At 39.3% G+C, this 27,451-nt stretch overlaps 1 protein-coding gene across 3 annotated transcripts in view; it reads left to right on the top strand.

Annotated features, from left to right (window-relative positions):
• Nucleotides 1-27,451, top strand: part of CUNH12orf42 (chromosome unknown C12orf42 homolog) — a 192,296-nt gene that overhangs the window by 74,989 nt on the left and 89,856 nt on the right. For all 3 annotated transcript variants that reach the window (XM_032299490.1, XM_032299501.1, XM_032299510.1), the window contains one exon: nucleotides 18,306-18,374. In XM_032299490.1, coding sequence (XP_032155381.1) covers nucleotides 18,306-18,374 — 69 coding nt within the window. The remainder of the gene's footprint in view (nucleotides 1-18,305; nucleotides 18,375-27,451) is intronic.

Here is a 27,451-nt window from a genome sequence, read left to right as displayed (position 1 = left end):
TTCCACTGTTAAGATGGCTTATTTCTCAAAAACAACTTTAACTTAATTATATTTGTTTATGTTTATGTTCCACTCAACATTTTCTCTTATACCTACTTCATCAGACTGTGATTAAAAGAGATAACACATGTAAAATGTCTGGAACAGACATTTTTGATAAATGTGTTTGATAAATGGTGTTTGATAAATAGTTGCTTTTACTGAAGGTCACAGAGCTAGCAAAAGGAGGAAGAGATGAATAAAGTATGTCAGGCTCCAGGGCCCATTCTTTACCCATCTTGAACAGGATACATTCTCCCATGGGAAAAGGAAATCCACATTTGCTCCTTGATACAGAATATTAATCTCTTTCAATTTTTTTTTTTTTTTTTGAGATGGCGTCTTGCTTTGTCACCCAGGTCGGAGTGCAGTCTTGGCTCACTGCAACCTCCACCTCCCAGGTTCAAGAATTCTCCTGCCTCAGCTTCCTGAGTAGATGGATGACAGGCACCCACCACCATGCCCAGCTAATTTTTGTATTTTTGGTAGAGACAGGGTTTTGCCATGTTGGCCAGGCTGGTCTCGAACTCCTGAACTTAGGTGACCTGCTCGGCTAGGTCTTCCAAAGTGCTGGGATTATAGGCATGAGCCACTGTGCGTGGCCGTCTCTTTCAAATTTTATTCCAGTTTACCTGATAAACAGCATCTCATGTGTATATATCATAATACTATTTATTTGTTTATTACTGTTTAGTGTAGTTAAAACAATCTTAGTGTTTAGCTGAAATAAAAATGGGCTTGGTGTTCAATATATTTCTCATTTCAATTCTGAACTATGACATTTTACTTGTGCTGATTCCAAGGTTAAAAATTTAAACTCAGTTAAAATTTGAGTCTTCAGAAAGTTTCAGAAAATATGCTTTATCCTGGGTTATCAGATGGTGTTTTGCCACCTTGGCTGCAAGGCCAGATGTGGCACCTTTGTTGAATGTAGTCTACTTTATGCTCTATAAACTCAGATCACTGTAGTTAGTTGCCAGTGATCATTGCATTGATAACAATCTTGGGCTCCTCTATAACTTATATTTAGAGTAGAAGTATGGTATAGCTTTCAAATAAACTTTTAAAAAAATTTTCAAAAAATTTTTAAATTTTAAATTTTTATTTTTTTTACTTGAGGTGCATACTATAAGTCAATCTCTTTCTCTCTGCCTGTCCTCCTCTCTCTCTCTCTCTCTCTTTTTCTGTGTGTGTGTGCATGTGCACACATGTATATATAGTTGTCTTAGTCCATTCAAGATGCTGTAACAAAATACTGTAGACAGGGTAATTTAAAAACAACAGACATTTATTGCTTATAGTCCTGGAGGCTGGGAAGTCTAAGATCAAGGCACATATAGATTCAGTGTCTGGTGAGGGCTTGCTTTCTGCCTCAGAGATGCCTTCTTTCTGTGTTCCTCCCATGGCAGAAGAAGATAACAAGCTCCCCTGGACTTCTTTTTCATAAGGACACTAATCCTATTCATGAGGGCTCCACCCTGATGACCTAGTCACTTCCCAAAGACCCCACTTCTTAATACCAACACATAGTATTAAAGTGTTTGGGGATTAGATTTCAACACATGAATTTTGGAGGGATACAAACATTCAGAGTGTAGCAATAAATGTTTGTATCACAAATTCACTTTCTGTGCTTTTACTTCTGGATACTAACTCTATATTTTATTGTACCTGATGACATCATATCAAATGAAAAAAAAAGTAGAGGGTCATAGTAAGAATACACTGCTACAGTTTTGCATAGTAAAATTGACAGTAGACAAAACGGAGGGACGATCCAAGATGGCCATTTAGGAACAGCTCAGGATTGCAGCTCCCAGTGTAAGCGCAGAGGGTGAGTGGATGCCGCGTTTTTATTGCCCACAGACTAGGAAATTCCCGGGTGGAGGAGCTCCATGGTCGCCAGCGTGGCTGTTTCGGCCAGCGCGGCTGTGCCGGCTGGCGCCGCTGCTTTGCCCCGCACGGCTGCTTTGTCGGCGCCCTGGAGCCGCGGTTCTCCCTACAAAATACACCGGTCCGGGTGCCCTTTTGGCTGGCGATTGGAGCCACGGGAAGTCGCCCATTCGCCGGTTCAAAAAGGGGACTGAGCAGAGAACCAGGACAGTAGATTCCAGGGCAAAAAAAAAAAAAAAGCGCCACAAACCTCAGTGCCGCTGTTTAAGCCAGCGCAGTGAGTGGCCGCAGGGTTGAAAACAAACAGACCCCGGCGCCTCTTCAACAGGTGACTGGAACACCAACTTAAAAAAGGCTCTGAGGCAGGGAGCCAGGCGATCAGGCTTGGCTGGTCCCACCCCTACAAAAGAACAGCAACCAGAAACTCTGGATTGAGAGTTTCACAGCAAGCGCAGCTGAACCCGGGACGGTCCCGCTCTGTGGGGGAGGGGCGTCCGCCATTACCGAGGCAGCCCGCCGTTGCCAAGGCAACCCGCCACAGCAAAGAGACTCCGCATCAACAGAGGCGGGCCACCATCGCCAAAGCAGTTCTAACTACACCCATATAAACAGGACTGCAGGGAAGTTCACTCCGCAGCGGGGCGGAGCCCACAGCAGCTCAGCAAAACTGCTATAGGCCAACAGTGACTAGGCTGCCTCCTTGCTGGGCTGGGCAGGTCTGAAGGAAAAAAAAAAAAAAAAAAGAAGGCTGCAGCATAACGGAAACTCACAAATAAAGCCCTAAATCCCTGGGACAGAGCACCTGGGAACAAAAAGCAGTTTATGAGTTCTGCTGCAGCAGACCTAAAAGTACCTGCCCAGCAGCTCTGAATGAACAACAACAGAGCTCACAGCTCACCATTTGAGCTCCTATAAAGAAGAGACCATCTCCTCAAGCAGCTCCCTGACCCCTATATATCAAAAAGACACCTCATAAAAGAGAGATCAGATTGACACTAGGCGGGTATCCTTCTGGGACAAAGATAGCAGAAGAAGAAAACTGGTAACAACCCTTGCTGTTCAGCAGCTGCTGCAGGTGAACCCCAGGCAAGCAGGGCCTGGAGTGAACCTCAGCAGACCTACAGCAGAGGGGCCAGACTGTCAGAAGGAAAACCAAGAAACAGAAATAACCTCATCATCAACAAACAGAACGTCAATCTGAAAGATTTGAGACCCATTCTGAAAGCCAGCAACTACAAAGTCGACAGGTGGATAAATCCTTAAAGATGGGAAGAAACCAGCGCAAAAAGGATGAAAACACCTGAAACCAGAACACCTCTCCTCCTAAAAGGGATCACAACTCCTCACCAGCAAGGGAACAAGGTTGGATGGAGAACGAGTGTGATGAAATGACAGAATCAGACTTCAGAAGGTGGGTAGTAAGAAACTTCTGTGAACTTAAAGAACATGTTCTAACCAAATGCAAAGAAACTAAGAACCTTGAAAAAAGATTTGATGAAATGCTAACGAGAATGGACAAAATAGAAAGGAATATAAGTGAATTGATGGAGCTGAAAAACGCAACACGAGAACTTCGTGAAGCATGCACAAGTATCAACAGCCGAATTGACCAAGCAGAAGAAAGGATATCAGAGGTCGAAGATCAACTCAATGAAATAAAACGGGAAGGCAAGACTGGAGAAAAAAGGGTAAAAAGGAATGAACAAAGTCTCCAAGAAATGTTGGACTATGTGAAAAGACCTAATCTACGTTTGATAGGCGTACCTGAATGCGACGAAGAGAATGAATCCAAGCTGGAAAATACTCTTCAGGATATTATCCAGGAAAACTTTCCCAACCTAGCAAGGCAGGCAAACATTCAAGTCCAGGAAATACAGAGAACACCACAAAGATATTCGTCAAGAAGAGCAACCCCAAGGCACATAATTGTCAGATTCACCAGGGTCGAAATGAAGGAGAAAATACTAAGGGCAGCCAGAGAGAAAGGTCAGGTTACCCATAAAGGGAAGCCCATCAGACTCGCAGCAGATCTCTCAGCGGAAACCCTACAAGCCAGAAGAGAATGGGGGCCAATATTCAACATCCTTAAAGAAAAGAACTTTCAACCCAGAATCTCCTAAGCAGCCAAACTAAGCTTCATAAGTGAAGGAAAAATAAAATCCTTTGGGAATATGCAAGTACTCAGAGATTTCGTCACCACCAGGCCAGCTCTACAAGAACTCCTGAAAGAGGCTGTACACATATAAAGGAACAACAAGTACCAGCTCAACTAAAGGGCAAGACAGCCAGCTAGCACCAAAATGGCAGTATCAAATTCACACATAACAATATTAACCCTAAATATAAATGGACTAAATGCCCCAATCAAAAGACACAGACTGGCAAATTGGATAAAAAGACAAAACCCATCGGTGTGCTGTATCCAGGAAACCCATCTCACATGCAAGGATACACAAAGGCTCAAAATAAAGGGATGGAGGAAGATTTACCAAGCAAATGGAGAGCAAAAAAAAGCAGGAGTTGCAATTCTCATCTCTGATAAATTAGACTTTAAAGCAACAAAGATCATAAGAGACAAAGAGGGACATTACATAATGGTAAAAGGATCAATGCAACAAGAAGAGCTAACGATCCTAAATATATACGCACCCAATACAGGAGCACCCAGATACATAAGGCAAGTTCTTAATGACTTACAAAGAGACTTAGACTCCCACACAATAATAGTGGGAGAATTTAACACCCCCTTGTCAACATTAGACAGATCAACCAGACAGAAAATTAACAAGGATATCCAGGACTTGAACTCAGACCTGGACCAAGCAAGCCTAATAGACATTTACAGAACTCTCCACCCCAAATCCACAGAATATACATTCTTCTCAGCACCACATCACACCTACTCTAAAATTGACCACATAATTGGAAATAAATCACTCCTCAGCAAATGCAAAAGAACGGAAATTGTAACAAACAGTCTCTCAGACCACAGTGCAATCAAGTTAGAACTCAGAATTCAAAAACTAACCCAGAACCGCACAGCTTCATGGAAACTGAACAACTTGCTCTTGAATGTTGACTGGATAAACAATGAAATGAAGACAGAAATAAAGATGTTCTTCGAAACCAACGAGAATGAAGACACAACATACCAGAATCTCTGGGACACATTTAAAGCAGTCTCTAGAGGAAAATATATAGCAATAAGTGCCCACATGAGAAGCAAGGAGAGATCAAAAATTGACACCCTATCGTCAAAACTGAAAGAGCTAGAGGAGCAAGATCAAAAAAATTCAAAGTCTAGCAGAAGACAAGAAATAGCTAAGATCAGAGCAGAACTGAAGGAGATAGAGACACAAAAAACCCTTCAAAAAATCAATAAATCCAGGAGCTGGTTTTTTGAAAAGATCAACAAAATAGACCACTAGCCAGATTAATAAAAAAGAAAAGAGAGAATAACCAAATTGATGCAATAAAAAACGATAAAGGGGATATCACCACAGATTCCACAGAAATTCAAACCATCATCAGAGATTATTACAAACAACTCTATGCACACAAACTAATAAACCTGGAAGAAATGGATAAATTCCTGGACACTTGCCTCCTGCCAAGCCTAAACCAGGAAGAAGCCAAAACCCTGAACAGACCCATAACAAGGTCTGAAGTTGAGGCAGCAATTAAGAGCTTACCACCCAAAAAAAGCCCAGGTCCAGACGGGTTCACAGCTGAATTCTACCAGACATACAAAGAGGAGCTGGTACCATTCCTTCTGAAACTATTCCAAACAATACAAAAAGGGGGAATTCTTCCCAAATCATTTTATGACACCAACATCATCCTGATTCCAAAACCCGGCAGAGACTCAACAAGAAAAGAAAACTTCAGGCCAATATCCATGATGAACATAGATGCAAAAATCTTCAATAAAATACTGACAAGCCGATTGCAACAGCACATCAAAAAGCTTATCCACCATGATCAAGTAGGCTTCATCCCGGGGATGCAAGGCTGGTTCAACATACCCAAGTCTATAAACGTAATTCACCACATAAACAGAACCAAAGACAAAAACCACATGATTATCTCAATTGATGCAGAGAAAGCCTTTGACAAAATTCAACAGCCCTTTATGCTAAAAACCCTCAATAAGCTAGGTATCGATGGAACGTATCTCAAAATAATAAAAGCTATTTATGACAAACCAACAGCCAATATCATACTGAATGGGCAAAAACTGGAAGCATTCCCCTTGAAATGTGGCACCAGACAAGGATGCCCTCTCTCACCACTGCTATTCAATATAGTATTAGAAGTTCTAGCCAGAGCAGTCAGGCAAGAAAAAGAAATAAAGGGCATTCAAATAGGAAAGGAGGAAGTCAAATTGTCTCTATTTGCAGATGACATGATTGTATATCTAGAAGACCCCATCGTCTCAGCCCCAAACCTCCTGAAACTGATAAGCAAGTTCAGCAAAGTCTCAGGTTACAAAATCAATGTGCAAAAATCACATGCATTCCTATACACCAATAACAGACTTAAAGAGAGCCAAATCAAGAACAAACTTGCATTCACAATTGCCACAAAGAGAATAAAATACCTAGGAATACAACTAACAAGGAATGTAAAGGACCTCTTCAAGGAGAACTACAAGCCACTGCTCAACGAAATAAGAGAGGACCCAAACAGATGGAGAAACATTCCATGTTCATGGTTAGGAAGAATCAATATCGTGAAAATGGCCATACTGCCCAAAGTAATTTACAGATTCAATGCTATCCCCATCAAGCTACCAATGACCTTCTTCGCAGAACTGGAAAAAACCACCTTAAACTTCATATGGAACCAAAAGAGAGCCCGCATAGCCAAGTCAATTCTAAGCAAAAAGAACAAAGTGGGGGGCATCACACTACCAGACTTCAAACTATACTACAAGGCTACAGTAATCAAAACAGCATGGTACTGGTACCAAAACAGAGCTATAGACCAATGGAACAGAACAGAGGTCTCGGAGGCAGCACAACATATCTACAACCATCTGATCTTTGACAAACCAGACAAAAACAAGCAATGGGGAAAGGATTCCCTGTTCAATAAATGGTGTTGGGAAAGCTGGCTAGCCATGTGCAGAAAGCAGAAACTGGACCCCTTTCTGACACCTTACACTAAAATTAACTCCAGATGGATTAAAGACTTAAACATAAGACCTAACACCATAAAAACCCTAGAAGAAAATCTAGGCAAAACCATTCAGGACGTAGGTGTAGGCAAGGACTTCATGACCAAAACACCAGAAGCATTGACAACAAAAGCCAAAATAGACAAATGGGACCTAATCAAACTCCACAGCTTCTGCACAGCAAAAGAAACAATTATTAGAGTGAATTGGCAACCAACAGATTGGGAAAAAATTTTTGCAGTTTACCCATCTGACAAAGGGCTGATATCCAGAATTTACAAAGAACTAAAACAGATTTACAAGAAAAAAACTAACAAGCCCATTCAAAAGTGGGCAAAGGATATGAACAGACACTTCTCAAAAGAAGACATACGTGAGGCCAACAAACATATGAAAAAATGCTCATCATCACTGGTCATCAGAGAAATGCAAATCAAAACTACATTGAGATACCATCTCACACCAGTTAGAATGGCGATCATTAAAAAATCTGGAGACAACAGATGCTGGAGAGGATGTGGAGAAATAGGAACACTTTTACACTGTTGGTGGGAGTGTAAATTAGTTCAACCATTGTGGAAGACAGTGCGGTGATTCCTCAAGGACCTAGAAATAGAAATTCCATTTGACCCAGCAATCCCATTACTGGGTATATATCCAAAGGATTACAAATCATTCTACTATAAGGACACGTGCACACGAATGTTCATTGCAGCACTGTTTACAATAGCAAAGACCTGGAACCAACCCAAATGCCCATCGACGATAGACTGGATAGGGAAAATGTGGCACATATACACCATGGAATATTATGCAGCCATCAAAAATGATGAGTTTGGGTCCTTTGTAGGGACATGGATGAAACTGGAAACCATCATTCTCAGCAAACTGACAAGAGCAGAAGATCAAACACCGCATGTTCTCACTCATAGGCAGGTGTTGAACAATGAGAACACATGGACACAGGGAGGGGAGCACTACACACTGCAGTCGGTTGGGGGGAAATAGGGGAGGGACGGTGGGGGGTGGGAAGCTGGGGAGAGATAGCAAGGGGAGAAATGCCAGATGTAGGTGATAGGGAGGAAGGCAGCAAATCACACTGCTACGTGTGTTCCTATGCAACAATTTTGCATGTTCTTCACATGTACCCCAAAACCTAAAATGCAATAAAATAAATAAATGGGAGAAAAAAAATAAAATTGACAGTAAGTTCTCTTTTGATTAGGATTTCTTTTAAAGTTTTTGCATATTAAAAATATTAATATAATTAGCTATATAGTTCTATTAAATTACCTTATTACTAAAACAGATTGATGGTTTGTTTATATACGTATATATAGCAAATTAGCAAGCTGCACATTAGCTTGATATAATGATAAAGCTGGCAAATGAATCTGCGGGTGTGCACCACACTACAGAATGGACAAGGAGGATGGAAACAACTGCTGTCTAGTATTTTTCTGTACACATGTCTTGAAGGAAATTAGGAATAATAGTAAAAGGTATTGAGGTATATTTGGAAGCACTTTGGGTACACATCTTGGTTCAAATCATCCTTGCTAGGTAACTGAATATCCTTGGACCTATCATCTAATCTTTCAGTCAGCCATTTTATCAGAATAGAGACGATAGTACCCACTCTATATAGTTGCTGAGATGTGCTCAGTGACCATTGATTTTTCTTCCTGTTTTCCTTGTGGTTTGGCTTTCAAGAGTGTGAATAGACATGAACATACAGTGTCTTCTACTTTTAATCTGATTTGCTTATCTGAAAGGACAAAGGTGAGACTGTTATAATCACCAAGACTAGAACCATCCTAGGAATAACTCCTCTGCTGTCGCCTGCCCTGCTTTCCATGCTGTTCTTGCTGGAATAAAGTTACAGTTGCAAATGGTCTTCTTCCAGCTGTTTCCAAGGCATTACCTGGAGCAAAGATGGTTGAAGTATGGGTATATATTCCCTATCCATCCTGGGGCTTGCTTGTGGCCAAGACAATCATGCCAGCCAGTCAGGGACTCTTTCCTATGAAACTTGGAAGGGTCTCCAGGGAGCCACTCCCTACTTAGCCTGAGTTGGCATTTAAATTGTCCTGACTTTAAAATTCTATGGGAAAAAACACACAAATTGGAACCCAAGGATCTTGACTCACAGATGATAATACAAATGTGTTTGCTTCTTTTTCAGACAAATATAGAGAAGATTAAATGTATTACTCAAGATCCTAAATTAATTGGAGAAACAGGATTAACATTTGGGGTTCTTGACTTCAAAATTAAACTAAACTCCTTTTAGTTTAGGCTTTGCTTCTGAAAATATTGTCTCCCTGGAAGTGGGTGGCTGCAAGAAACAGTGAGTTTGAAGTCTTTGCAGAATTATCCAACTACTGATTGGGTGACAGTGGGGTGGGAGAGTTATGGGGGAATTCAAACATCAGCTGCTATATTGAATTAAATGATCTTTAAGATGTACTCTGGGCTCAGATTCTGAGATTCTCCTTACAGTGTCACTTAGGAATGTAATTTCTTAAACATGAAATGTCTCAGGAAGTAAGTTCCACGTCTGGGACTCATTTGCAATTAGACATTCAAGACTCTAAATAACATTTGGGTTAATTAACTTTTGCCTGGTTTCATGAAACAAATTTAGTACTTCTGACCACTTAGTATATTGTGCTCCATATAAGATTGTTAGTACACTTGTGAAAATTACAAAATTTGGAAAATAAGAATCACTATGAAAATACTTAATACATTATTTTAAAATAAAAGAACTGCTAGATGCATGACACAATATCGTAATCATGTTTTGGTAGGGAAGAAATCTTATTCATCTGCATACCCCTCTTAAACAAGATCTATAAAAAAGTTGACAATTTAAGATAATTCTAGAATACGAGATTTGAGAAGTGCACATCTGTCCATTTTTGACCACAATGGATGTTAAATAGATTTTCAAGTTTTTTTTTATGGGTATCAAAGTGATGTTCTTATTGAAACTTAAAAGCCATAGTGAGCCTCCCTTGTCTCCTATCCTCCCCCTTGCAGCGTTGTAAATCTAACTTTTGCCCGTCCTATTGTTCAGAAAAAAGCAGCCATATTGTGCTGATTGCTATTAAATTAAAGCAGAAAGGGAGAGACACAAATGTGGAAGCCCATCTTACCAGCAGGGATACCACTATCTTTTATTTTGCATTTTGGGAGGGTCAGAAAGTCATGACAGGCATCTGACCTCTGATAACCTCTTTGATGCTCCTGTGTGCAGTTTTTGGGGGAAGAACTTAATTAAATACAATTGAATTTCCCTGCTAACATTGCCACTGAAAGGACCCCTTTTAGATGGCTCAGTGTTTGCTGGTGAGGAACAAACAAAGATGCTTCTTTTGTTCCTCAAAGAAAAGTTAGCATATGTTAGTTAAGGATTTGTGATTTCTTTTGACTAGACTGGCGGGTTCCTAAAAATTCAATGAGTCTTCTGAAATGGTAACCATGATAAACATGAAATATGTGATTAACTAAAACCCTAACTCTCTTTATTCATGGTAGTTATTACTAAGGTTAATCCTTTAAAGAGTTTACTATGTTAATCTATACTTAAAAATTATGATCCCTGATTTGTAATGAAATTGCTGATGTTTGAATACATCAAATATAACTTATTCATCTCCTGATTTTTTAGCTACCGCAGGACAGGAAGAGTTACCAGCAGATGTGCTTTTGTGCTTTTAGCTAGGAAACAGTTAAAACAGGAGTTGACAAACAAATACACAGTTTTTGGTTTTGATCAATTTGTTGAAACTTTAAGAAGCTTGTCTACAAGCTATACTTCAATAAAATGCAATAATCTATATAGTCAATAGGTTAAAAAAAATCCATTTTCCCATTGTTACACTTGGACTTCTGAAATCAGTGGCTGACAGCGACAAATTGAGGAATCAGTTTTAAAATCATACACAAATAATAAGTTATTTTATTCAAATTTGAGACTTGGTGTTTATTGAGAGATGAGTCAGGTTTATGTCTTCTTAGATTCAAAGAAACTTTTCTTCCTAGATGATTTTGTTTTCCTTGAAGAGAAGATTAGAATTAGGAGCTGATGATTTTGAATATAAAGTTGACTATTGTGTATGGTAAGCCTACTTCCTCACCTCCACACCCCCTTCCTCTATTTCTAAGCTTTCCCAGATCTCTCGAATTATTTAGGGGGAGAAAAAGCCAACACTTGACCCTGCTGTCCTGTCTGGCTGCTGTCCCATCTCTTGTTTCTCATTCATGGTTAAATTCCTAAAAATGGTGTGTACTACACCCACAGCCTGTATTTCCACATCACTCTCCAGAATCTAGTTTCTATGTTCACTATATACTATGTACTCCAGGGGAAAGTGCCCACAATCAGGGCCACATGTTAAGTTAGGATGTTATGCCTTACACAAGACTCTAAGCCAAGGGGATGGGAAGAGGCTAAAATTTTGGTGCACTTAATGGCCAGACTAAGTCCTGCCATGGGGGTTTATCTGCCAAGAGGGTGGTGCTATTGTTACTGTGATGATGATGATGATGTTGATGATGATTTTGTTCTTTGCCTGAAGGTTCCATAGGGCTAGCTGTGGCTTTGTCCACAATTCCCTTAGTCCAGTCTCAGCCTTTATTGTCTGATCTTATTTTTCAAAATCGACCTTTTAAAAGCATGTGATCAAGAATGAAACCTCAGTTGTCTAAAGGGTGCAAAATTCTTTGTCAACAGGAGGTCTTCCCCAAGGCTGTTAAAATCTTAAATCACCATGGGATTGGGATAAATTGTAGTTGACCTTTGAACAGCATGAGGGTTGGGGTGCAGTCACCCTGTGCAATAAGAAATCCATGCATAACATTTGACTCCCCCAAAATGTAACTATTAACAGCCTACTATTGACAGGAAGCCTTACCAATAACAGAAACAGTCAATTAACACACATGTTTTTGTATGTTATACATTTTATATAGTAAGCTAGAGAAAGTAACATGTTATATGTTTTATAAAGTATGTTACAGGTTTTATAAAGTAAGCTAAAGATGTTAAGAAAATCATAATGAAGAGAAAATATATTTACTATTTGTTAAGTACAGGTATTGAAGGACTTACTACCTATGCAACTTACGACCATTCGACTTTACGACCACAATCGCTAGCCACGACTGCTCTGCGTCTGGCAGTGCAAACGTTGCCCAGCTGGGTGTATGACAGTGAGGACCAGCTTCCGGCAGCACTACCATCTCCGCGTGCATATAGCCTACTCAACTTATGACCAAATCGTGTTACGACCGGTCTGTCGGAACCAATCACGGTCGTAAGTCGAGCACTAGCTGTATAGGTGAACCATGATGAACGTCTTCATCCACATTGTCTTTACATTGAGTAGACTGAGGAAGAAGAGGAAGGGTTCATTTCTGTCTCGGGGTGGCAAAGATGGGAGAAAAATTAGTAGACTCGCACAGTTCAAACTCATGTGTTGGTCAATGGTCTACTGTATTTTTCTGTGTACTTAAAATACTAGTTGAGGGAAGAAAAATGAAGATTAGAATCATTATGTAAAAATGCAATGCCAATCTCTTTTTTTATCACTTGCTGCCTCATCCCCTCCCCCTCTGCAGTCATCCTGAAGGGAGACAGCTGAACACTGTAAAGAGTCTGCAGACTTTATAACTAGCAAGGCTCACCTTGGAATTGCAACTCCACCACTTAATCAGTGATGTTGCCTCGGCAGTCATTGAGTTCTCTGGGCTTCAGAGTTTTCATCTACCAAGTAAGGATAAAAATAGTTGGCTCCCAATAGTCCTTTGGTGGAGGATTAAGGGAGTTACTACAGGGCACATCTACTGTTTGGCCTGGAAGCAGCTCATAGTGGAGTCAGAATGTTCTCTCAGTCTACACTTTCTCCATGATGACCCTCTGTTAACATTACTTTTATTTCTTCTTTTTCAATTGGATTTTTTTTTCTCTTTCTTCAACATTTGGCTCAGCTGACATCTCTTCCAAGAAGTGTTTCCCGATTCTTCACATTTGTCTAAATCTTCTCCTTAGGTCTGGAAGAGGAGCTCTCCTGGTACCTTAGTCATCCCTTTTCACAGCCTTTAGCCTGCTGTGCTGTAATTGCACCAGGGGAGCATTATGGAGATATTGCTTCGTTTACTTGTGTATCCTTGGTGCTGAACATAGTACAATGGCAAACCAATAGCTTTTTGATAAGCTGAATTGTCTTGATCTCAACATCTGGACAAGTGGAGAGAAAAGCATTGGCAAAGCCATGGCAGCTGGGAAACATAGATGATTAGAAGCAGTGGTGACCAGACCCCTTCCTTGTATATTTCATCTTTAATGGATATTTCTCTATTGCTTAATTTCTGATCATTACACCATCCAGTTCTCTTCTTGGAGAAGAACTGATCTATTTCCAGGGCTTCAGTTATGTCTGGTCCTGACCATATATCCTCTCAAAAGCAGCTATCTACTTTCTACTGATGTTGATCAGTAGATCAACATCACCTGGGAGCTGTTTCGGAACCAACGTAATCTGGTAGCTTGTTATAAAACAAGAATCTCAGGCCCTCCTTTAGACCTCCTAAATTAGATCTGCATTTTAACTACTCCTCAGGTGATTTTGATGTACAATAAAATGTAAGAAGCCCTGGATTAGTAGTAGGTGCCTTCAAGAATACTGTATTCCCTGAATTTATTGATATTTAAATGCCTTTGCCTGTGAAGTCTCAGGGAAAGGCAATGGGTCTGTTGTAAAGATAATAAAATAGTACAGTGGTGTATTGATAAGATCTTGGCCAAAATCAGGCAGTAATTTTCTAACCAAGTAAACTGCAAATGAAACAACCCACATTAGATTAGAACTAAGTAGACAACCTAAATATTTAAAAAGGGTTCAAATAAGTGAGAAATAAGTTTTTCATCTTAATGCCTTGTTCCTCTGCTTGGATAGAAAATGACTTTTTTAAAGAGAGACCACTTCTTTAGAAAGAAATGCACTACCCCACGTCAAGGCAAACACGTTTTTTATTTGGCAGCAGTTTAATGACCAAAGCAAGGATTTCAAAAGCTATCTCCTGGTTTCCATTCCAATCTCAGAGGCAAAGCAAGTATTTGTTTTCAGCATAGTTGACACCCAAGCTCTTCGCAAATGTTTCCACAAAGCCAGCTGCCCTTTGTAGATCCCCCTGGGAACTTTTCTTTTGGTTACTAACCCTCAGGAGCCTACAATTCCCTATTTGTGAAGGTACTTGTCAGATGGAAAGAGGTCATGAATCTTCAGATCTTTTTGAGGAGCATGGTCAAGACTCCAGTTTGAAAAACTTGATCCCTTTGCTCAGACCTTTGGGCTCACCTGAAGACTCTCTCCTCCAGCCTTACGATCCCATTGGAACTTGCACCTCCACATGTACAGATACACAAAAACAGTACGTCTGTAGCATTTCTTGACTAGTATATTGTAGGGTTGAAAATTCTGAGAAAATTCATTCCTTATCTGAAAGGCTCATTGGCTCTTAAATGCATTTTTATACTAACATTTCTGTTGATGAATCTTGTGGATGCAAGGAATTTTATGTTTATTTCTTTTGCTTTATCACCAGTTCAGTAATGGTTTCTCCCTGGGTCTCACCTTTATATTTTCCATAGTACCTTATTCATTTCTCCTTTTTAAATAACAGAGTCCTGGAGTGTGTTTAATGACTGACCTCTAATGCCGTGTGCTAGGTCGAATAAAAGCCTGTGGTCAAACACTCATCTGGAGAATCATGTTACAAAATCGTCAGTGACAAAGACCTGCTACTGAGATATTGTGGCCTTCCAAGGACCTGATGGTGGATTCGGTTTTTATTCCTCACATACCTATTAGGTGGTTCAAGTGTATAGATGCGTGTGTGCGCTTGCGTGAGTGTGCATGCCTGTGGGCGTGAACAGAACAAAAACTTGAACTCTCTAGCACATGCCACCTGTTTTCACATCATTGTTGTTACAAAAGGCTTTTTTTTCTCTTTTAATTAGCTGAGCTGTCCTATTTTTTCGTAACTTGCCTCTTCTCTAACATATGGGCTGTAACCATATTTCTTTTCATTAGACCTGAGCCTTGTTTGTCATTTATACCATACTTTTGCCTTTCTCTTTCATTTGGAAAGAAAGGGAGGCTTTTCTATTATTTTAGAGCAAAGCACCTCTGGTTTATGTGGCGACTCTTGTGGCTTTCTAAATGCACTTGATTTAGCTTTCAATGTGTAATTACTGCCAAACAAGTTAATTGCTTTATAAGTGTCCAAAATTCCCTGGTTTAATTTTGCTTTCATTTACCAACCTTCATTATACATCCACTGTTCAACATAAACACAAATGATTGTTAATGAATGCCTAATACTATATTCATTAGAAAATCAGGTTAATGACTGGCAATGAATATCCCAGCTACTTTATTCTTTCAAGCTTTTTATTTATTTTTGCCTTGTTGATTACAATAGCTTTTTTGTTTACCAAGAAATTCTACCTGTACTGCTAGTCTCTTTCTTTCTGGACTCCTGGTCTTGCTTAAAAATTCAAGGTTTCTAAGTTACTTACATTCCCTAATTGTTCTTTCTTCCTGCAGATACCTCCAATATATGCAGTCATTTGTACATAAATTATATCTCAATAATGCTTTATAAAAAATTTAAAAACCAAAACAATTGTAATGTACATGATTTCCTTGGGCTATTGGCTACCGTAAAGTCTTGTTCTTCAGAGAACAGAAATATCAGAACTGTTTTGTATAGATGGTCAGGTGGTACACAAACAACCCCAAGGGGTATTGTTTTGGCATCCCAGTCTCTGTGAATGATGCCACCCTGCTGTGCCATCCACAACTTGAATAGCTCTTAGGAGTGGCACTAAGAAATCTCCACTAAAACAAAAAAAAAAGTATCAGAGCAGAATGGTTTGGGACAGCATTCAGTGCTTGGTGCTAACTGCCCTGGGCAAAGGTTGCCTAATTGGAAGATACCAGATGTGTGAATGTACATGGTTTGAGTGAGTGCCAGGAAGCCCATGGAGGAGAACTGAGATGCATATTATGGGGATGGGCCTGATTTTCCTGCTGGCGATTCTTGCTTTGTAAATGAAGTTTCTTCCCCTCCCTGCAGACATGGGGCTGCTTTTCCAATCAAACCAGGCAGCTGGGGTTTGAAGGCTGTGCATGTGTGCCTATAACCCAACAGAGGACGATGGGTAGAATACAAAGTCCAGATTCTAAAAATTGAGCCCTGGCTTATCACTACATGGTTGTGTGATCTCCAGCAGTTTCCTCATCTATCAAGTGCAAATGTTGGCAATTTAGAATTTCTTCAGGTTTCGCACCCTGTGACTCCTTTTGGGATGAGAGGAGAGTGTCCCTGCATTCTTTAAGTGCATTAATTGAATGCTTACCATGTGCCCAACACAGAGTTGATGTGAGGGATACTAGGCAGAAGACACATTTTCTTGACCTCATGGGAGAACATATCAGGGAGGCCCATGCGCCCCACCTGTCCTTGACAGGCAGTATAAATGCATCATAGTGGTAGCACTACTTAACTTCAGTGCTGTGAAATCTATTATGCTCCCCAATTATTTGTTCCAGATTCTAGTAATTTTACCTACTTCTGCCACCTGGGAACCCCTACCACTTCTCTTGTTGTCATCTGTCAGTCATGGTACTTTGATCTCAGAAAGCTCTTGTTTCTTCTTCCACTTTTGTCTCCATTTAGGTCCCCAGTCCATCATCTAAGTCAACATAATAGTGACTTGACTCTACCTATGTCTATACCTTCATAACATTTAGTGTTATGGGAATTTTACCTTTATTTGTGTGATTCTTTGGTTACTACCTCTTGCTTTAGACTCTAATCACCTCTGGGAAATGTAGTGGCAGACTTACCATTGTTTTTTTTTTTTTTTTTTTTTGAGACGGAGTTTCGCTATTGTTACCCAGGCTGGAGTGCAATGGCGTGATCTCGGCTCACCGCAACCTCCGCCTCCCGGGTTCAGGCAATTCTCCTGCCCCAGCCTCCTGAGTCGCTGGGATTACAGGCACACGCCACCATGCCCAGCTAATTTTTTGTATTTTTAGTAGAGACGGGGTTTCACCATGTTGACCAGGATGGTCTCGATCTCTTGACCTTGTGATCCACCCGCCTCGGCCTCCCACAGTGCTGGGATTACAGGCTTGAGCCACCGCGCCCGGCCTCCATTGTTTTTCTAACATATACATTGTTTTTCTGACATATCCTAGTGATAGATTTTTTGGGGATCTCTCCTTCATGACACCAGCCTTAACAGACTGGTTTTAGCAAATATTGGGGAACAAAGAGTCAAAGACCCTGAAGAGCATGACTAACTAACTAAATAAAAAACACCAAATTGAAAACCAGAAGTTTGAAAACAAATCCTGATATTATCTTATTAAGGTTTTATATATCTATGTATCTATATATATATAACCTGCTGTCATGCAGATGGATAAGGTTTGATATTTTAAGTAAAATTGCAAGTAAGCTTCAAATCAAATGTCTGGTTTGATATTTAAGTAAAATTGTTCTTTCCATTGTGAGATCCCCAGCGGTTACCTCTTCTGACTTCACTGAGTATATTTATTATATGTATTGTATATATGTTTCAGTCATAGGTTTCTACAATGATAATTCCACATGCCAAGCAACTCCAAATAAGTGACTTTCAACAAGAAACGTTCACTTCTTATTTATGTTCATGGGCCTGTGGGTTGACTATGGCTGCACTGGGCTCAGCTGGGATGGGCTTCAGGCTATGGGAGGTACATCAAAGTCACATGGAAAAGAGTGTAAAAGTTTAATTCTATTTCATCCCAATATATCACCATATTTTCAAAATACTTTGTCTCTCTCTTTCATCACACGTATCAGAGTTGAAATTTTACATTTATTTGTGTGATTATTTCATTACTACCTGTGGCCTCCTGGACTCTTGAGGATGGAAATTATGTTTTGGGCTCACCATTGTTCCCAAAGCACCTGGGACAGTATTCTGGGCAATATTGGGTACTCAGTGAATGAACAGCCATGGGTTGAAAGAATTAACTTCTGATCTACCTAAAAACCATCTCAGGAGTGAAAATGTTTCTTTTTAAGAATCACTGAAGTGATACTAAATGCCTTGTTTCTAATCTTTCAGAAATCCGCTTGCTACATTCCCATTGTGAGCAGTGCCACCCTGTGGGACAGAAGCCCACCCCACGCAAAGGTGAGTCAGCAGAGTGCTATGTGCAGGGCGGCTCCATGGTGCCATCCTTTTGGGTTCAGTTGCTTTACACATAAGATTTGTTCCTTTGTATTTTTTGATTTTATAACTAGTAAAGGATTTTTTTAATTTAGAAAATCTTGGATCTCTGTTTGAGAGTCATGCTACCTCTTTATTCTTTACACACATATGTACACTGAGAAAAACCGGTATCATACATCTGATGTCCAAGCACAGAAATCACAGTGCATTAGGGGTGTTGGCAGTGCCTGTGTGTAGCCAACATACAGAAACTAGGGCAATAATTTTATCTTACCGTCATGCATAGAAATTAACAGCTGAGTTCACTAGGCACAAAGTTGACCTGTTAGTAGTGCCTCTCTCCTGTGCCACCTTCTACTAATTGGTTGCTAATGCTCTTTTTCTTGGTGAGAGCCAAAGTGAGTGTCCCTACAATGTGCATATGCATGGCTGTAAATGACTACAATGTGAACATGGAGATGGTCACCATGGCTGGCCAGTCCAGTTGTCATGGAGCTGTGGTAGCTTTCCAGACTCAGTCTCACCAGAGCTTTGTTTACAAAATCATGATTGGGATAAAAAGAACCATTCAGCCAACACTGAAATTTACATCCTAAGGGCTTTAATCACCTTCATTTCCTTCCTATTTATCATGAAGGGAATTGCAACTTCCTCTAAAAAGGACCACACAGCCCAGCAACACTGATGAAATCACAACATCCCAAGCACATGAGGAGGAGATAGTTTTCTCTTCTATGGATTTCCATTTTCAAAATTTGTGAGCAAGATGGGCTTAAATTACAGCTTGCAGAAAAGTAGCTTATGGTGACTGGAAATACAATTCAGGAGTAGCAATCAAAAATGTAGAAAATAACATTTTAAGATTAATGAAAAAGGCCAATAGTAGAAAAGATGAAAAACATGACCTAGTTGAAAGACATGACCTGATTTTCTTACTGTTCTTACTTTGCCCTAAGCAGAGGAATATATCTAAGTAAGGCACCTGAAATATGCTGTTTCATTAGTTATATGTTCATTTGGACTTCAAGGATCTGTGCAGCTGAGGGATTCCATGACTCCCAGAATGAACTATGTTGGAAAGGAAACAGGCCCAGCCAAGTCCCTTTATTGCTACTATTCTACAACTGGTATATGTCTAGGCTCATAGAAGGCAACAGTTCATGAAAGGGAACCACAGATTCATTCTCTCATCAAGGAGTAGTGCAGGTGACAATGAGAGCCGGCACTTAGCTCATACCACAGCAAGACGATACCTCTGAAGCTCACAGACCAGTGCCCCCTGGGTGCCCACTCCTTTCTTCTGATAGCTTAAGTTAGAACAGGGAAGTGAGTGCTGTCCTGTATAGATCAGGGCTTGGCATCAGCTAGATCCTCTTTCAGATTGAGTCATCTCTTCCTCTCTCTTTCTTCTCTCTCTTCCTTTCTGTGTTTTTGTGGCTTTGGAGGAATTATAGAAGTAGGACTGAAAAATTTTAAGATGTATATTTTTAAAATACTTTAATATTATTTGTCCTTGTATATAGTAAACACTGTATATTGACTGCCATACACTTTATTGTATATTATTAATTGTATATTATGCACTGTACATCAGATATTGTATAGCATATATATTAAACATATATTATGTGTTACATACTATCATGTATATCAGAGAACCTGTGTTGTGTATGTGTGTGTGTCTCTCTGTGTCTGTGTGTATGTATTCCAGTATTATATCTTATATATTGTATTTAATGACCACCTAACAATAGTCAGATACTAAAAGCAAAAATTTTTCTTTTTAGGAGAAAAAAATCTTTCTTTTTATGTTGTTCATCAATAGTGAACAACATAAATAATGGGAAATTATCAGACAAATAAGTCAGGTAATTCAGGTAATTCCAGAAAACTGCTGTGCTATGAAAACTGTAAATTGGTGGTAATGAGGTTGAAGGTCACTTGGGGTGGGAGGAGGGTGCTGCTTTTGCTAGGGTGGTGTGGTCAGGAAAGGTCCTTCTCCTCCTCCTCCCTCTTCCTCCCTCCTCCCCCCTCCTCCCCACTCCTCCTCCCTCCTCCTCCTCTTCCTCTTCTTCTTCTTCTTATTCTTCGAGTTTGCTGGATCATATAGTAATGCCATTTGTTTTCTTTCCAACTTTCATTTTAGGTTCAGGGGGTACATGTGCAGGTTTGTTACATAAATAAATTGCATGTCATGGGGGTTTGGTGTGCAAATTATTTCATCACCCAGGTAATAAGCATAGAACTTCATAGGGAGTTTTTCAGTCTTCACCCTTCTCCTACCCTCCACCCTTAGGTAGGTCTTGGTGTCCTTTGTTCTCTTCTTTGTGCCCATGTGTACTCAATGTTTAGCTTCCACTTACAAGTGGGAACATGCACTATTTGGTTTTCTATTCCTATGTTAATTCACTTAGGATAATGGCCTCCAGCTCCATCAATGTTGCTACAAAAGATGTGATTTTGTTCTTTTTTATAGCTGCATAGTGTTTGGTGTATATGTAACACATTTTCCTTATCCAGTCCACTATTGATGGGCATTTAGGTTGGTTCTTTGTCTTAGCAGTGAATAGTGCTACAATGAACATACGTGTGCATGTGAGGGAGGATGATATTTGAACTATGAGAAAGAGGCAACCAGGTAAAGTTCTGGTCAGCAGAAAGTTCGTGGAGACAGATTGCTCTAAGCAGCAAGACCAGGCAGCCTGAGGCAGGCTGAACGGAGCATGATTAAGAGCAGGAGAACGTCAATGCAGCTGAAAGTGTATAGCAAAGGAGTGGTTGGAGGAATTGGTAGGTATCTGATTACATGGGCCCTGGTGGCCAATGAAAGGAGTTTTATCTTTTCTTCTGGCTTTCAAGCAGAAGCCATAATGAAAGTTCATTTTAAGCCAGATATGGAATCATCTGATTTACATTTAAGAGATTCAGTGGCTCCTGTATTCAGGATAAATTTTCTGGAAGAAAGAGATTTTGAGTCCCATAGGAAGTATTAGGATATTCCAGTGAGGCAGTGGTAGTTAGGTGTAAGTTCAAATTAGTTGAGTAACAAAGAAGTGATTCGATTTTAGAAAGATTTTGGAGGCAGAGCTGATAGGATATTGTAATGGCTAGGATGTGGGATATGAAGAAAAGAGGAATCAAGAAAGACTTCTAGGTTTGTGACTCCAAAAACCTGGAGTGGAAGGAGGTGAAAGTAGAGGGGATTTTGAGAATAGATTTTTGGTGGAGATCATCAGTAGTTGTGCTTGGAGAATATTTTGAGTTTCGGGTGCTTAGTACTTCATATCTCATTTGTTAGAACTTAGTCTTGTGGTCAGATTTAGCTGCAAGAGAGGCTGGGAAATATGGTCTATTAACTGGGCACATTGCTGCCTCAAACTTAGGGTTTTGTTACAAAGGATGAAGAGAGAATGGACATTGGGTAGCTGAATAGCATCATCAACCACAGAAATCAATGATAATATTATCCCAAAGACGTTGGAGCTATATGTATGTGTGTATATATATATATATATATATATATTTTTTTTTTTTTTTTGAGACAGGGTCTTGCTGTGTTGCTTGGTTCAGAGGGTAGTGGCATGATCACGGCTTACTGCAGCCTCGACATCCCAGGATCAGGTGTTTGCCTCAGCCTCCTGAGTAGCAGGGATGACAGATGCGCACCACCATGCTCAGCTAATTTTTAAAAATTATTCATAGAGACAGGGTCTCCCTGTGTTGCCCAGGCTGGTCTTGAACTGCTGAGCTCAAGTGATCCTCTCGTTTCAAGTGATCCTCTCGTTTTGGCCACCCAAAGTGTGGTCATTACAAGCATGAGCCAGTGTGCTAGGGCTAGAAATAATTTAATTATTACTTCAAAGAAGAAAAATGATGAACAGGAGAAAATGCTTAGAATTAAATGATAATATTACTAAAAAAGTGAGATGCAACTGAAGTGGTTCTTAGGGGTGAATTTATACCTTAAATTTCATATTAGAAACAAAAGTTGGGAACTAAAGGACTAGGTATTTAACTTAAGGGCTAGTTATTCAAACTAAGAAATAAATCCAAAGAAAGCAAAAAGAAGGAACCAATAAAGAGAAGAAAACACCAAAATATAAAACAAAAATACAATTAGAGATAAATAACAGAGCCAAAAGTTTGTTATAGAAAGGAGTGAATAAAATAGGCAAACCTAATAAGACTGATTAAGGAAAAAAAAAAGGGAGTACAATATTATGACTGAAAAAGGAAACCCAAGTACAGACACTGTGGAGATTTAGAAAATCGAATCAATACTATGAATAACTTACATTGTGTTAATAAGAAAACCAAACCAATGATTTTCTTTTTTTTCTTTTTCTTTTCTTTTCTTTTTTTTTTTTTTTTTTTTTTTGGACAAGGTCTTTCTCCGTTACCCAGGCTGGAGTACAATGGCATGATCTTGGCTCACTGCAACCTCCGCCTCCTGGGTTCAAGCAATTCTCCTGCCTCAGCCTCCTGAGTAGCTGGGATTACAGGTGCCCGCCACCATGCCCGGCTAATTTTTTGTATTTTTTTCTCTTGGTAGATATGAGGTTTCACTATGTTGGCCAGGCTGGTCTTGAACTCCTGGCCTCCTGATTTGACTGCCTTGGCCTCCCAAAATCCTGGGATTATAGGTATGAGCCACCACACCCAGCCCAAACCAATGATTTTCTACTACTTTGCTCTCAAAATATAACACTTCTGTAACCAGATGTGTGTGAGAGTTTGTCCCCCATCAGCCAGTTATCAAAAAACCGGCTGGATATCCTACAATTCAATTCAACTCTAACACTAACCAGAGTTTGCGTAGACCTTCCTACAGGTTAAGGGTACAGTCCCACAGGACTGTGCAGGTTAAGGGAACAGTACTACAAGGCTGGCCCAACTTCAGGTGCCAATTACAAGTCTCAGATTGTCATCTGTAGTTCTGATCAATGGCTATAAATTATGGTTCCCACAATCTCCTATTTGGGTTTGGTTATTTGCTAGAATGGCTCACAGAACTCAGGAAAACATTTACTTTTATCTACTGGTTTACTACATAATAAAGGATATGATAAAATATGTAGATAAACAGCCAGATGAAGAGATATGTAGGGCAAGGTACGGAGGAAGGGGTGTGGAGCTTTCATGACTGCTCTGAGCACACCATTGTCCCAGAACTTCCATGTGTTCTGCAATCCAGAAACTTCCTGAACCCCATCACTTAGGGATTTTCATGTAGGCTTCATTACACAGGCATGATTGATTATTAACTCAGTCTCCAGTCCCTTTCTCCATCCTGGAGTATAGGGGCATGGGGAGCTAAAAGTTCCAAGCTTCCAATCATGGCTTGGTCTTTCTGGTGTCCAGCCCCCATCTAGAAGCCTTCCAAGAGTCTCCTCATTAAGACAAAAGTCACTTCTATCACCCAGGAAATTTCAAGGGATTAACCAGAAGCTCTCTGTCAGGAACCAGGGGCAGGGACCTAACATATATTTCATATTATATGATATCACAGTATCACATATGTCAATAAAATAGAAACACTATTAAGTCAGTATGCAGAAATTTCCTTTGTTTCTGTAACAGCATGCCAAGAGGATTTTGTGAGTTTTCTTAAAACTTCAAATGTTAGATAATTCTTACATAAAAAAGAGAAAAACCCACGTAATTAATTTTCTGAGGTTAACAAAACCTCAGAAAATGAAACAGGACAAACTACGAATCAATCTAATTTATGATAAATATTAAATGAAGTACCAGCAAAATTAAATCCATCAGCATATACAGTAAAATATGTCATAATTATGCAGGGTTAATTCTAGGGAAGCATTAATAGTTTAACATCAGAAAATCAATTCATGAAATTATTTGTTAATAGATTAAGGGAGTAAAATAATATAATCATTCAGCTGGACACAGACTTCAACATTAATGCATGGAAGAAAAAAAAATTTAGAAAACTAGGAATAGATGGGAACTTTCGTAACCTGATAAAACATCTATAAAAATCTTATAGAAAAAAAACATAGGCTGGTGCTATGGCTCACACCTGTAATCCTAGCACTTTGGGAGGCAGAGGCGGGTGGATTGCCTGAGTTCAGTAGTTTGAGAACTGCCTGGGCAACATGGCAAAACCCCATCTCTACTAAAAATACAAAAAATCAGCAGGGTTGGTGGTGCACACCTGTAATCCCAGTTACTGTGGAGGCGGAGGCATGAGAATTGCTTGAACCCACAAGGTGGAGGTTGCAGTGAGCCAAGATAGCGCCATTGCACTCTAGCCTGGGTGACAGAGTGAGACTGTGTCACAAACAAACAAAACATAGACTTAATTTTAGAAACATTTTCATTAAAATAAAGAAAAACACCAATGACTACTATGATTGTGCCTATTAAAAAATGTCCTGGGGGTTCAAAGCAGTAAAATATAGGGAAAAATGTGTAAGAATTGGGGGGAAAAGATAATATTGATTATCTACCTGGAAATTCTAAAGTTATCTCCAAATTATTAACATTTACAAATTATTACAACCCAAACTATAAATTACTTTGAAATAAATTTAAAAAAATTATAAGACATATGTGGAGAAAAGTACAAAACATTATTTTAGGTTATAAAAGAGGGTGCTCAAATAAATGAAGAGATAGTATGCATATGAATGAGAAGTCCATCATAGTATTTTTGGTGAAGTTAAAAGTAGACCCATTCTATAAGTTAAATGAAAGATCAACTTATGATCTTTCAGTTATAAAGAAGAATAAAATATGGGAAGTTCTTTTACCAGATATGAAGACTTTTTTTAAAGCCATAGTCATTAAACAGCATGCTATTTGCTCAAGGGTAGGCCCATGGAACTGAATAGAATATATAAATCTGATATACAAAAGAAGGGATATTAGATACTGATGGGGAAAGGAAGGACTATTCAATAAATGGGGTGGGGATAACTGGCTATCCCTACATAAAAAAAGATAATATTATATATCTATTCACACTAAATAGAAAAGTAAACTTTAGCCAGGTTTAAGAAAACAGTAACTTTTAGAGAAAATACAAAATATATTTTATGACCTGAGGGGTATAAAATGGTTTCCTAAGGCATAAAAATCATAATTGTTCAAGATATATTGATAAATTTTACTACATTAAAAATTAAAACGTTTCATTTGCCAAGCCTTATGACAAAAATAAAAGACACGTTACAAGTTAACAACAAATATTTGGAGAGCAAATACTAATATGGAATTTATATCTAGAATTTACATAGTATTCCTACCAATTGGTAAGGGAAAGATAGTTAACTGGGTAGAAAAATGAGCAAAGGATATGAATTGACAATTCAACAAGAGGAAACCTGAATATCCAATACAAGTATAAATAAATGTTTTTGCTTGCTAGTGTCAAGGGAAAAGCAGATAAAAACTGTAATGAAAGATTATTTCATACTCCTAAGTTGACACAGATGAAAAAGCCTGATGATTAAAAAAAGTATTGACAAAGGTATAGAGAAATGGAGAGTTGCACATACGCTGCTGCAGAATCACTTTAGAGAGCATTTTTATGATCTAACACAGCTGCAGAATGCACTTTTTAGTTTTATTTTATTTTTTTGATACAAATATTTGTACATATTTATGTGGTCCATATGTGATATTCTATTGCATGCACTGACTGTATAATGATCAAGTCAGGGTTTTTGGGGTGTCTATCACCTTGAGTATTTATAATTTCTATGTATTGGGATCATTTCGGGTCCTTTCTTCTGGCAGTTTTGAAATATATAATATGTTGTTGTTGTCGATAGTCACCATACTCTGGTATTGAACATTAGAATGTATTCCTTCTATCTAAATGTTTGTTTGTACCCATTAACCAACTTTTCGTTATCCCTGCTCCCACCCTTATATGCTTCTCAGCCTCTAGCATTCATCATTCTGGAATGCAAACACATTTGACTCAACAATTTCCACAAACATATGAAATTAGAGACTGTGTACTCAATGAAGACATATAGAGCAGCAGTCCCCAAATTTTTGCCATCAGGAATTGGTTTCGTGGAAGATATTTTTTCCATGGACCAGAAGGAGGTTGGGGAAGATGGTTTCTGAATGAAACTGTTCCATCTTAGAAGATCATCAGACATTAGTTAGGTTCTCATGAGGAGTGTGCAACCTAGATCCCTCGAGTGAGCAGTTCCCAATAGGGTTTGAGCTCCTGTGATAATCTAGTGTCACCACTGATCTTACAGGAGGCAGAGATTAGGCAATAATGCTTGCTCCCCAGCCTGCCGCTCACCTCCTTTTGTGCCACCTGGTTTCTATTGGCCTGGGGGTTGGGAACCTCTGATATAGAGGACTGTTTTCCGATGCATTGATTTGTAATGGAAAATTGAAAAGAACATGTTCATTAACAGGAGAGTAGATAAATACATTGTGGCCTATTTTATACAATGATCTGTTGCAACTAGTTTAAAGGAATAAATTGAAGCTATACAGACCATCAGGGATAAATTTCAATAATCTGATGGTGAACGAAAGTATCAAGCTACAGAATTACTTACAGGTTTGGTATGACAGATACTGTCATTTAGAGGATAAAGTTATACACCTTTGCTTTTCCCTCCTAGTTTAAAGCCATTAGAGATGTAGACACACAGATCAGACAGATGGTGGTAAAAATATATTCCAGGTCAAAGTTGGATTGAAGAACTTAGTAATGTTTCTAAAACTATAAACAGGTCATATCATTCTTCTGCTCACAAACTTCCAATGGGCTTTGATTTTACTCACAATAAAATCCAAAGTCTTTATCATGGCTCCAAGACTCTACATAATCTGGATCCCACTACCCTACTGGCTTCCTCATTTATCTTTTACACTCTAGCCCCTCCCTCTGCTCAGTCCTCCAAGCACACTTCCCTCCTAGGTCCTTTGCATTTACTGTTTTGTGTACTTAGAATGCACCTTCTTTCAGGTCCTGAGCCTCACTTGCCTCAGAACTAGTAGACCTGCTCTGAATGTACTCAGGACCAGTACATCAGGGG

Source organism: Sapajus apella, unplaced genomic scaffold, assembly GCF_009761245.1.
Source record: "Sapajus apella isolate SASKATOON/1434 unplaced genomic scaffold, GSC_monkey_1.0 scaffold2, whole genome shotgun sequence".
NCBI classification, from domain to species: domain Eukaryota; kingdom Metazoa; phylum Chordata; class Mammalia; order Primates; family Cebidae; genus Sapajus; species Sapajus apella.
The sequence above is the reverse complement of the archived record's forward strand: the minus strand, read 5'-3'. Positions and strand labels throughout refer to the sequence as shown.